This window comes from Balaenoptera physalus (genome assembly GCF_965194825.1).
Source record: "Balaenoptera physalus genome assembly, chromosome: 3".
Classification (NCBI taxonomy): Eukaryota; Metazoa; Chordata; class Mammalia; order Artiodactyla; family Balaenopteridae; genus Balaenoptera; species Balaenoptera physalus.
In genome coordinates this window covers 20,202,426-20,215,218 of record NC_138890.1, presented here as the reverse complement: position 1 = coordinate 20,215,218, position 12,793 = coordinate 20,202,426, and the positions used below count along the sequence as shown (strand labels likewise).

The window sequence follows — 12,793 nt, the reverse complement described above, 5'->3', positions numbered from 1 at the left end:
GCCCCGCCCCCGCCGCGGGCCCCGCCCATGGCAGAGCGCGACTCGGAGCTACTGTTTGCCCCGCGGCCCCGCCCCCAAGGTGGGCCTTTTCGAGTTTGTTCCTTAATTAAGTTGGCTAACGAGTCTGGCGGGCTCTCCACCTCTGGGAAGTTCCTTAGACAACGCCGCGCGGGAGCCGGGTTTGTGCTCGCCTCGCCTAGTGCTGCCCCGGCCCTGGTCTCGGGACGCACCACGGGCCTCGCCCTCCCGGCCGCTGCTGTTTCCCTCCCGGGGATGTGCCCCCCGGTGACCCCGCCGCTGCTCCCGCACTCGAGGGGGGTCTCTGAGCCTCGGCAGGCCTCGCCGGGGGCCTCGAGCTCAGTCCCTAAGTCGCCTTCCCCATGCATAAAATGGGATGAGCCGTAAGCGTTCAGTGGGAACGTGTGACAGGCACCCAGCCTGGTGGGGCCTCAAGTAGGCAAAGCCCAGGGGCAGGATCTTGGACTTCCCAGCCCCGTGAAGGAGCAGCAGGAAGGGCAGAAGGAGGGCACAAGGCCACTGCTGGAGCTGAGGAGGCCCTGGGCATGACCTCCAGGACTGCTGCTGGGATCCAGGCAGGGTGAACACAAGCTACAGCAACACTAAGAGAATCTTACAGTGTTTAGGTGGGAGGAGAGTTAGGAGGCTTCCTGAGCCTCATACATGGCAAGGAAACGGAGGCTCAGAAAGGGAAAGGGCTTGTTCTTAGACACACAGCAAGTGTGCAGCAGAGGCTGGACTCCCAACTCCAGGGAGTGAGAGGAAAATGCTCCTAAGGGACTGGGAACCCGGGATAGCAGAGAGATATCCCCTCCTGGGACTTTCTGCCTCGGTGAACCCTAGAACAAGGGTGTAAGGCTGCAGCCTGAGCTGGGTGGCCTGGGCAGGCTGGGGAAAGGGAGGCTCCTGCTGTCGCTCCTGTCACTTCTTCATGAGTCTCAGCCCTCTGCTTCACCCCCTCATTGCTGATTTCTTCATCTCTTCCGCCATACAACTGTAAAATGCTTAAGGAATTTTTTTTTTTTTTTGGTTGTGCTGCGAAGCTTTTGGGATCTTAGTTCCCCGACCAGGGATCGAACCTGGGCCCTGGCAATGAAAGCACTGAGTCCTAACCACTGGACCGCCAGGGAATTCCCGCTTAAGGCATTTATTAAAGAACATTTGGAGTTTCTTTACTGTGGTAACATATATATAACATAAAATTTACCATTTTGACATTTTTAAGTGTACAAGTTCAGTGGCATTAAGTACACTCACGTGCACCCATCACCACCATCCACCTCCAGAACTTTTTCTTTATTGCACACTGAATGGAGTTTCTTTCTTTTAATTGTAAAGCTGAATTGAACCTTGATTCATGAAAAAAATTCCTCCCAAATTAACCGAGAGAGGTTGCTCGTGGCCTGCACATTTTTTTCTGAGGGTCAAGCCCCCCTCCCTGCATGTGAAATGTGAGTGGGAGGTCACTGGTTTTCTCAGTGGATCTGCTCCTCCTCTTTGGTAGAGAGACCAATGGGTGTCTGTACATCCTGCAGTTCCAGCTTTTAATGTAATGTGCATGCTTTTGTGTGTGTGTGTGTGTGTGTGTGTGTGTGTGTGTGTGTGTGTGGCAGAGGGAGTCTGAGAGCTCTCTGTGGGGCCCATCTTTGGCCCTGTGTTGAGCCCAAACACAAGCCTGTCTTGTGGCCCAGGGCAGCTCAGAAAAGTCAGGTTGGCTCAAGGACTTTTCCTGCTTTGGGGTAGAGGGTAAGAAGGCCGCAGTCAGGCCCAGCTCATATCTCACCCACTCCTGGGATGTCCAGAGTCAGGAGGTTGGAGGTCAGACCAGACTGGGCCATTTACTGGGCCAAGAGTATCTATAGTAGGGGCAGGACAACACCAGGAAGCTTCCCCTTCTTCCTGCTCAGAGAAACCCAGTCTTTCCTTCCTCTGGCTCCATGCTAAGCACTCCTCTGTCCATTTTCTCATGCCCGACCTTTGAGGTACCATCGGAGGCCAAGAGGGCAGGGGAAGAGAGGAAGTGGCTGAGTCAAGATTTGAAGCCAGGACACGTCGTTTCTCAATGCAGGCAGCATTGGCGTTCTCAGTGAGATGGTTCATCATTGGGCAGGACCATCCCATGCATTTAAGATGTTTGATGTCCCTGACCCTGCTCACTAATGCCAGGAGTGTCCCCCAATCATTGTGGCAATCAAAAGCATTCCATGCGTTTCTAGTAGCATCCTAGGGATTGGGAGGAAGGAGACCTGGGTAAGCCCACTCCTCTCTGGCCTCAGCTTCATCTGCAAAAGGGGAACAGTCATCCTTGTGATTAGTTTAGATGCCATGGCACACAGTGGGGCTCCATAAATGTGCTTCCTTTGCTTTTTTTTTTTAATTATGGTCAACTGATTTTTAAAAATTTGTTTATTTGTTTATTTATTTATGGCTGTGTTGGGTCTTCGTTTCTGTGCGAGGGCTTTCTCTAGTTGCGGCAAGTGGGCGCCACTCTTCCTCGCGGTGTGTGGGGCTTCCTTTGCTTTTGAAAGGGGTAGTTTGAGGCATAGCTGCCCTTCTTGGCAGGGGGACATGAGGCCCTCAGTCCTTAAGGCTCAGCTGTGAGGCAGGATGCTCCCCTGTGTCTCAGCTGGGACCTTAGCAAGTCACTCTTCTAAAGTCTCTTGCCCCGACCCCAAGCTCTTGGAGGACTCTGCAGACTAAATTTTGGTTTGCAGATCTGAGAATACACAGCATGAGGCCACAAGAGGGCAGCAACGGGCCACGAATGGCCCTGTCCTGCCCAAAGGAGCAGGAAAGGGACCCCCTTGGGTATCTGGGGAAGGGGGAACATGTGGCTTCTACCCTCATGAGGTTCTGCCCGCCAGTCACCCAGCATCATGGTGCTACTCACAGACTCCATGCTTTGCCAAGCAATTTGGGAAAGATAAATTGGAGGACATCCAAGAGCCTGGGTTCTGTCCCAAGCCTGCTACCATGCATTCTTGAGCAGGGGACTAACCCCTTGGAGCCTCACTTTCCCCATATGTAAGATGGAAATAGTGACACCAACCACACAGGCCCTTTACAGGGCTGGTGAGGGGATCCAGTGACTTACCTGGGTGGAGGAAGGAGCGAATTACAAATTTCAGAGTGCAGTAGATTTGTGCGGTGATGCTGGAACTCCAAAGGACACCTGGATGTCCAGTGGTCTCCATCAGTCATCACAGCCCCTCTGTGTTTCTCTTCCTTTTCATACTACTGACTTCTCTGGTGACCCACGTGACTGGCTGAGCAGCATGGCCTGCCATTTATTGCCAGCAACTGAGGGAAACAGAGGTGGAGACTTGACCTATTCTTTCTCCTTAGCTGGTGTGTGGCTGGGCCTGTTTTGTTAGTGAGGAGGCCACGTAGTGGTGTCGGGGGGGACTACCCATACTGTGGCCTCCTTAGGCCTCGATTCTTGGCGGGAGAAGGCTGAGACACCATCACTGCAGGACCCTTCTTGTCTACACCCCTGTGGCCCTTGCTTGGGCTTGGAGTCGGGAGGAGAGAGGGAACTTACAACCATGGTCATTTCCGAGTGCTTGACCTGTCCTAGGTTCTTCGTGTATTCTCACTAAACCACAGTCAGCACGGTAAGCACTGCTGTCCCACTGTACAGATGACGTGGCAGGTTGAATTTTCTAAGACGTCTGTCCATCTCCTATTCCATTTTCTCCTTAAAATATGATGTCGACAGTTTTCCCTTGAATTAGGGTGAACCTCTGATTCTGGCAGGAAGTAACACCATATGACTTCTGAGGCTTGGCTATAAAAGGTGACACAGCTTCCACCTGGTCCACCTGGGACATTCACCCTGTGAATCCAGTAGCTTTCCTGTGAGGAAGCCCAGACCACACAGAGAGGTGTTCTGGCCATCTGAGGTCCCAGAGGACAGCCAACATCAACCGCCAGGTGTGGGAAAGCTTGAGTGACAACCGCCCAGCTGAGCCCATTACCCCCAGAACTGTAAGACAGAAACAGAAAGGATCATTCTTTTGTTTGCTTGGCCATGCCGCGTGGCTTACGGGATCTTAATTCCCCGACCAGGGATTGAACCTGGGCCCCCGGCAGTGAAAGTGCCAAGTCCTAATGACTGGACCGCCAGGGAATTCCCAAGGATCATTGTATTTTTGTTTGTTTTTTTGTTTAAAAATTTTTTAAATTTATTTTTTTATACAGCAGGTTCTTATTAGTTATCCATTTTATACATATTAGTGTATATATGTCAATCCCAATCTCCCAATTCATCACCCCCCACCGCCCCCCGCCACTTTCCCCGCTTGGTGTCCATACGTTTGTTCTCTACAGCTGTGTCTCTATTTCTGCCCTGTACACTGGTTCATCTGTACCATTTTTCTAGGTTCCAAGGATCATTTTTTTAAGGCAACAAATTTTAGGGTGATTTGTTATGCAGCAGTCATGGGTCATGAGATCAGAGGAAACACAGGGGCTCATTGACATGGGTGACTGGACAGAAGGCTTAGCTGGTATGTAGCAGGGCTAGGCCTTGAGTCTGTGTCTTCCTAACTCCAAACCCCATCTTTGCTGTGAGCCTGAACTACTTCCTCTGGTTTCTGGGGTGGCTCTGGCCCAGGGAGAGTTCCCTTATCCCTCCCCACCCAGCAATAGCCAGGCTGAAACCTCACCTAGGGATGGTGCTAGGGGCAGTCTTCAAGGACAGGCATACCCAAGACACACATTTGTTGTTTATTTCACGCAACAATTTCCATCTACACAGAGAGGGGAGGCAAGTGGTTGGGTTGGAGCTGGTGGCCGGGAACCCTTGTCAGAGGTGGGGAAGCCTCTTCTCAGAGCATCATTGGCTCAGGGCATAGGTGCCCTACTTAGGCAGCCCTGGAAGCAGCCCTGAGGCTCTCTTCATTTGCATAGCTCACCCGGAGGACTCATTTTTGGCAGGCTGACCAGAGTTCCCCTGGGTGGGAGCCTTGGGGTCGGTGAGACCCAAACTCTGAGCTTGAGGTCCATCTCCTCAGGCAGGCAAAGTCCCATCAGGTCCCTGCTGTGGGTGGTGGAGAGACAGGAACAACAGACATTCTAGCCTGGGACCTCCACATTTGGGGATCATAGGGCTCCCTTCTGCTGGGTCCATGTGGTAGTTATCACAGCGCTTGGCTTCCACTCCTGGCCAGAGGACACTTGTTCTCACGGAAGGCAGGCTGGTTCCTGAGGCCTACGGAACTTGGCGGGAGCTCAACCCCTTAGGGTGCTTCCCACAGCTCCCCGTGTCCAGCTACAAGTGGTGGGTGGGAGTCCTGTCAGCTGGCTGTGGCTGAGTGCAGAGGCCAGAGAGGCCAGGAGCAGCTGCATTTGCCATTCATGCCCTGAGCCTTTTTGGATGGCCTGGACCCTGGGCTCCAGAGCTTCAGAGGGCAGGCTCTTGCAGGGCAGTGGGACAGCCAGAGTCTCTGCTAATCAGGTGACTGAAGGCCCAAGCTGGCATCTTTGCAGCCTCTCCTGAGCCAGGCACTTTCACCTTCATCTCCTTCCCGGGAAAGCCAAGTCCTGAGGGTGCCCCTCAAGTACACATTGCCCCCAATGGGCCTGTCCACTTTCCTGGCAGCTTCACATGCTGATCATTCTGGGGCTGGGCTGGGCACACTCTCAGATGTCAAAAGGCCACAGGTATGGTGGTGCATCCCGTGAAAAAAGATCAATATATTACTGTTTTGTTTTTACAAAAATTAAAAATGTCCACACGGATCTGTACAGGTTGTGAGATGCGTGCTTGGGATCACTGGAAAAGGAGGGAAAGACTGAAGGTGAGGAGGGGACCGGGAAGCCCCAGAGGCCCTGTCCCTGGTCTGGGCATCCCCGTCCTGCTCATTTCCTCAGGAACAGCTGCGCCCCCAATCCTCTCATCCCAATCTCCTGGATTCCACCCCCTCTCAGCGGGGCGGTATGGACAAAGTCCCAGAGGGTGCTGATGGCTTTGCACTGGGAGGGCCAGGCGTTGAGTGAGCCCTGTATGACCAAGAGGGTGGTCTGTGCACAACCACCTAGGATCACAGCCCCGGGCCTGGGGCCACGTGATGGGAGGGTCAAATCTAGGGTCATCTCGGGGAGACCTGGCTGCTCAGTCACTGTGTGGGGAGCAGCAGGCACCCAGCCCTGAGGCCCCCTGGGCCCCCCACTCCTCCCAGCCTGCCCTGGAGACTCTTCCCTGCAAGGTACCTTATGCCAGCAGCCAGGCACGGGCAGCCCATCAGGGCCCTGGAAAGGAAGAAGGTTTCAGTGACAAGGATGGGGGGCTGGTCAGCTCTCTGTGCCCTACACACTCCTGCCCCTGGTGTAGGGAGCTGCAGCCCAGAGAGCTGCCACCTGAGGCCACCGGACCCCACTGAGGCAGGGCCCGAATGCCTGCCCTGTCCACCTGGGTAGTCAGGCCATGGGACGTGACAGCCCCTCTCTGTGCTTATTCCAAGTCTGCCCCCATGGGCTTTGCTGGGACATGTGTGCCGTGGGCAGAACCAGGACACCATGGAGTACAGGGCATCATGCCAGACATCCACAGGCCAGGAGTAGGGCCTGGCCCTGGTTCTTGTGAGGGGCTGCATGGCTTTCTGTCGGGCAGCTGTGACAGTGGCTCTGACAGCTCACACTGGGGGCCTGAGAGCTCTCAGGCATGTGTCCAAGAGTATTTGAAGGACAGTCTAGGAAACGGGATTCCCTTTTGGCCTGTCCTGGTCCCTGTGTCTGGATCTGAGTGGCAGACAAGGGAGGTTGAGGTCAGGGTGGACACTGGGCCAGGGTGGGGAGGTGTGTGTGTGGGGTTGGGGTGGGGATCGTCTGGAGGCACCAGACACAAGCAGGGGGGCGGGTTTCCTCAGGTGGTCCAGAGGTGGGGAGCTGGAGACGGACAAACGCTGACCCGTCAGTCAGCCTAGCGTCCCTGGTGGACGCCGTAGTGGACAACACTTCACTCCGTTCCAAAGCACACAGGCAGACCTCAGACACGTGGGAGCACATCCCCGGCACTGCCCTGCATCCACCAGGGGCGGAGCCTGGGACTGAAAGGGAAGTGGGGAGGAGGGGGAAGAATGGAAAGGCAGGCAGAATGGAGGAAGGCAGGGCGGAGCAGCGGGCACAGGCAGCTCAGAATGCCCAGCACAGCACGGCACACAGCACACAGCACACAGCAGGCCAGGCCGCGTACCGCAGGGCAGGGTCTGCTGCCCCTCGCCAGGCCCCTGGAGCCCGGCGCCCCTCGCCTGCCTCCGCATTTAAGATTCTCCTGTTTCAAAGACAAAGGCTTGAGGACTTGAAGGGAAGTCAGGGCTGGCCCTGGCTCTTTCAGTGTGTGCTTGCCTCCTGCTCTGCTCTTTCTGTTTTTTCCCATTGCCTCCTCAAAGCCATCTGGACCTAGGGATTAGCACCCCCATTGCATAGATGAGGAGACTGAGGAACAGAGGGCCAAATGACCCACTTGAGGTCAGAGGACTGGGCCTCAGGGGTCCCTGCTCCTGAACCCCCTTTGGAAGGGGTACACAACGTGGCTCCAGGTCCCCGGCGGGGAAGGCCAGATGTGAGTATCCGGTGAGTTTTAGTATGAAAACTCAGCTGTTTTGTTTTTCCTGTCTTTTCTGAGCTCCATTGGAAGAGTTTGACAGGTAAACCCTCCCTGCCTTCTAGAAAAAGAGAACCAAACTTTGGTTATTTCAGGTACTGAGTCTGGTGGGCCGTGAGAGGCTGTTGTAAAGAAGCAGGAAAGGAGAAAGGCTGTGAAGGGAAGGGGCTTTGGGGCATGTGGAGGGGATGCAGGGGATGAGTGTGGGGCTACTCAGACCAGCAAAATCCTCCTCTGGGATGGGATAGACCCCCAGAGAGGTGAGGGTGGTCCCATCCCCCTTTAGGTCCAAGGAAGCTCTGTCCCTGACCAGGCCTCCCTCTCTATAGACAGGGTGGGTCCTCAGCCTCGCCCATGGAGGGGTCAGGACCAGAGCAAGAGGAGTCTCCATGACAGCAGAGACGGCAGGGGTGGCCCCGCAGTGTGGGCCCCCCAGGGCGGGACCCATGGGGCCCCTGGGACTTGCAGCTGAGCTCTGAGTACAGGGAAGACATGGCCCCACCCTGGCACGAGTCAGCAAAGACCTTGGTTGGGGCTCCCACGTCTTGCCAACACGTACCACTGGACATGGCTGGTCCAGGCCTGGGGGTCCCGGCTCGCCCTTCTGGCCTTTCATTCCTTTCCGACCGGGGACACCGCGCTCCCCCTGTGCAAGAAGGGAGATGGGGTGTGGCGGTGGCTGCCAGGCCCAGGGTGCCCCCAGTGCCTCTCAGAGAGATGGGCCTGGGGCCCGCAGCCACCCTTGCCCTCCTGCCCGCATCCCAGCCTCTCGGCCCTTCCTCCTCCCGCCCACCCCGCCTTCTCTCTGCTTGCTTCCTGTCTCCCGCGTCCTTTCTTTTCTGCCTGCTCCCTCCTTCTCTTCACTTGCCTCCCTCCTTCTTTCCTCCTGCCCCCACCTTCTCTCCAGCTGCCCCTCACTTTCTCTCCACCTCACTCACCTTCTCTCCACGCTCGCTCCGGTCGCCTTTCTCTCCTCGAGGTCCAGGGAAACCCTGACAAAAGGATTAAAGGTTAAACCTGACGATGAAATTTGAGGTCTGTTCGGCTTATCTGTTTATCTCTGCTCCTCTCCGACCCACCTCTGCCCCTTCCCTCCACGCATATTCGTGGTACAAGCTGGACCAGCCCCAGCTCCTAGGTGACACAGATACTGGGTACCAGGATGACTTAGAGAAAAGCATGCATTCAGGACACCAGCACTGCTTCCTCCAAAGTAGAACACTGTTGCTGTTTCTGGATGGAAGCCCTCACGTGGAACTGCTAGCAAGGGGCTTTCTCTTATGTCAAGTCAGATGCAGCATGCATTGGCCCAGGCTTGGCTGGGGACAGAGACACAGGAAACCCATGGAAGTTTATATCACCATCTTCAGCAGACCAAGTAATGGTGCCCTCTGTTCTCTGCTTTTGGCTCAAACTCTTATACGCCTACCCACACATCCATCCATTTGTCCATCTGTTCATCTACCCAACCAACATTTCTAAGCATCCACTAGGAACTGGGCTTTGGGCTGAATGCTGAGGGCAGAAAACCAGATTTGATATGTTCCCTCTTATATTTATTATGTTGTTTTTAGAAATATGATACATTGATATCCTCAAAATCTTGCTGGCTAGGGAGAGGCTGCCTCTCCCAGGGGTAGCCAACTCTTACATACAGCAAAGGGCTAGGCTGGGAGCATGCCTTTCAGATGCAAACCAACCAATCCCCCAACTACCCACTCTATCTAACTCACACACCAAGTCAATATTTCCCCTGGCCCAAATCATGCCAGGACCAGGTAGCAGGCAACAAGAGACCACCCCTATAGCCCAAAGCCTGCCAGGATTATTTAAACTAGCCAGTCCTAAACTGTTTGCTCTGCCCTGCCTTGCTTTTCCCATAGAAACACCAATAAAAGCCCTGGCCTAGGCTTTTTCCTCACTCCTTACTGCCTGCCAACCAAAACTGCTGTGTCTCCATGTGGCCCCATGTGGGACATGCCATTTCCTTGGGAAATGTAAGTTATAAGTTCTTCTGTCAAAGGCATTTGGCCTCTCTGTGTCATCACTAAGTCACCTCCATAAATTAAAACCCTGCAGGTACAAAGGTACACAGTCTAACATGGCAGGCAGTGGGGTGCAGAAGATGATGATCAATGGTCAGTGACAGCGGTCTGAACCAGGTACTATGGGGTCCCAGGGAGAGGGGCTCTTCTGTCCAGGTGTGAGGTCAGGTAAGGTTTCCGAGCAGACTCCCTATTTCAGCGGGGCCTGGTGGAGTGGGTGCCAGGAGTTTGCCAGGTAGAGCAGGTAGGTGTGGCTTTGAGATGCCACTCTGAGCTCCAGGCCTCCCAGAGAGCAGCTGTGGCCACAGTGAGCAGCTGGTGGCATGGAGTCCTTTTTGCTCCACCCCCACTACCTCCCTGGGTCCACAGCCTGAGCTGGATTCATCAGTGTCTTCTTCTCCTGACCCTCCTCATCGACGTAACGTGACCCTCCCAGTCAGAAACTCAGTCTAGAGTTCTTCCTCTTCCTTGTCTGCAGGTGCTTTCCATGGTGACATTTTCTCCTTAAAGTCTAGGGTGGAGGCCAGAGCCCTTGCAGCCCTGCCTGCATCTGGTCACCATTTCCCTTGCAATAGCTACCTGATTTTCCTGGGAACCACCCTCCCTTCTCACAATTCACCAACTCCACCACCAGCTCCAGGATGGAGCATGTGAGCAGGCTGGGCAGTCAGGGCACTGCATTCTTATGGCAAGTGACATTTCAGCGTTAACCCAGCTGGGGCCAAGGAGAGTTGGTAAGACTTTTTCTCAAAGAGTAGAGAGTGAGGCAAATGCCTTTCTCCAGGATTTGGACCCAGGGGGATGCAGGTCTGGAGCTCTTGGCTCCATCTCATCACCATGTGGGACCTGGAATGATGACTACACAGAGGAAGCAGAGACAAGACAGAGTGAGAGGTTGGGTCGTGTTGACACACTTGAGCCCTGGATCTATGTGTCATACGTCTGGATTTTTCAGTCATGAGTCAGTTTAAACCAGTTTAAATTGTGCTTTCTGTCTCTTGATCCAATCAACACTGGGCGAATACTTCTCCTTCTCTTCTTCCCACGGTACTGCCCTAGCCGAGCCTCGTCATCTTCCACCAGGATATGGCAGCAGGCTCCTCACTGCTCTTCCCACCTCCCTACTCCACTGGATCATCCATCCATTCTCTCTCCTCCATCCATCCTCCACCATCCTCCGTCCATCATCTATTCACCTATCATTCATACATCCGTGATCCATGATCCATCATTCATTTACATCCATCATCCATCATTTATTTACATCCATCACTCATTTACCCACCATCCATCCTTCATCCACCCATCCACCCTCCATACTCTATCATCCACCATCCACCCAACCACCCCTCCATCCATCCATCCTTCCATCAATAAAGCACCTACTCTGGGCTGTGTGTTGGACTTAGCCATGGGGACATGGGCGGAATGAGTCGGTTGTAGTCCCAGCCATGGGGAAGGGGGATACATCCAAGCCAACCAGATCAAGTTACTGAATGGGCAGCATGAGGGCAAAACTTCCACACGGGAGGGACCCGGTCACAGTGAACGGTGAGATACTTACGTCTAGTCCTGGCTCCCCGGGTCTGCCCTGAGAAGAGACAAAGAGGAGATGTGAGGGGGCTGAGAAGGAGGTGCTGGGAACACAGCTGCTGGGAAGTTCAGCCCTGTGAATTGTCCACAGAACCTGAACTCTGGCCCCAGGGACCAGTGAAGTGCAGGGGTTGAGCCCCCAGGACTGAGTGACACCATAGTTGCGGGGCATTAAAGGGAGGTTGTTACCTTCTCTCCTTTGGTTCCTGGCAGCCCAATAAGGCCTGGAGGGCCAGCTGGCCCCTGGGTGGAAAAGGAATGGGTCAAGAGGCATGACAGTTATAGAAATTAGCACCTCTAAGGACAAACAAGGCTCATGACACTCACAGGCAGGCCACTGGGTCCTCTCTCACCCGACATGCCCTTCTCTCCCTTTGCTCCATCCAAGCCCTGGAAGCAAAGGGGAGACATCAGTTAAGGGGGCCAGACAGATGGCAGGACAGGAAAGCTTGGGGCCTGAGCGGGAACCAAGGTGTACAGGGCAGAGGGACAGACTCCAAGCTCTGACAGGCCTGGCCCTGGCTCCCTTCTTGTGCAAATAATCAGAATGTGGGTGTGCACACTTTACCTTTTCTCACATGTGGGCTTTTTCAGTAGTCATGGAAGGTGGTTATGGTCACACCCATTTCACAGATGAGGAAACAGAGGGACAGAGAGGGGCAGGGACAGGCCCAGTTGTACAGCCAGGAAGTGGCAGGGCTGAGTGGCAACTGCGTTTCTGAGTCCCAGTCTTGGACCCCATCCCTGACAGCAGCTGCTTCTTCTAAACATGATCCGGGGAGGGCTCGGGACAAAACAGAACCAGAAGCAGCACATCTGGTCAGGCCACATGCTCGGCTCTACTCATCTCTGGGATTCCATGACTCTGAGGTCCCATTCGGCCTCTGAGCTCGGGAAGCAGAGATGTGCTCTCTCCCAGGGTAAACTAGGGAGACGCAGGGAGGCCAGCTGGCCTCTCTGGGGCAGGGCACACGGTCAGGCCACACTCACGGTTTTAATTTAAGAGCAGAGGACACGACTTTATGTAATATACACCAAACCCAAGACCTCATATCCAGGTGTGAGCAGTTGAGAGACAGATGTGCACTAGGGGAGGGGACAAGGAATGGAGAGGCCAAGTGTTGGGTGGGGGGCATCAGCGGGGTTATTCTACAGGGGATTGGGAATGGCCAGGCCCTGGGAAGATGCAGGGCTGGTCCAGGGCCGAGCATGGGGCCCTCGCTTTGCCTACTAGCAAGACTTTTTGGAACTGTCCAGGCTGTGAGCCTGCAGCAAGTGGGAGGGGTTCCTACCCGTGCTTTAGGACTCACCTTGGGACCCTGGATTCCCTGAAGGCCCTGGAGGAGGAGGAGAAAGCAGGTCAGAAAGGCCATCAGGCTGGGTCTAGACCTCCAGGTCAGGCCCTGTTGCAGTGGCCACATAGGCTTGCAGGCCACTCACTGGCCCCTGTGGCCCTGGCCTCTGTGGCCTCCCAAGCCCAGACCTGGGCTCTGCCCTCCTTGTCTGATGTGCCCCCTCCCCCCTGGGGTAT

At 54.7% G+C, this 12,793-nt stretch overlaps 1 protein-coding gene across 1 annotated transcript in view; it reads right to left on the bottom strand.

The window, feature by feature from the left end:
- Positions 1-4,727: 4,727 nt before the first annotated feature.
- The window catches only part of COL23A1 (collagen type XXIII alpha 1 chain), a 368,401-nt gene continuing 360,335 nt past the window's right edge, over positions 4,728-12,793 (bottom strand). Inside the window, exons 21-28 of the mRNA XM_082453629.1 lie at positions 12,573-12,599; positions 11,590-11,652; positions 11,452-11,505; positions 11,234-11,260; positions 8,563-8,616; positions 8,184-8,270; positions 6,232-6,270; positions 4,728-5,794 (exon numbers count right to left, since the gene is read on the bottom strand). Coding sequence (XP_082309755.1) covers positions 5,792-5,794; positions 6,232-6,270; positions 8,184-8,270; positions 8,563-8,616; positions 11,234-11,260; positions 11,452-11,505; positions 11,590-11,652; positions 12,573-12,599 — 354 coding nt within the window. The 3' untranslated portion in view covers positions 4,728-5,791. The remainder of the gene's footprint in view (positions 5,795-6,231; positions 6,271-8,183; positions 8,271-8,562; positions 8,617-11,233; positions 11,261-11,451; positions 11,506-11,589; positions 11,653-12,572; positions 12,600-12,793) is intronic.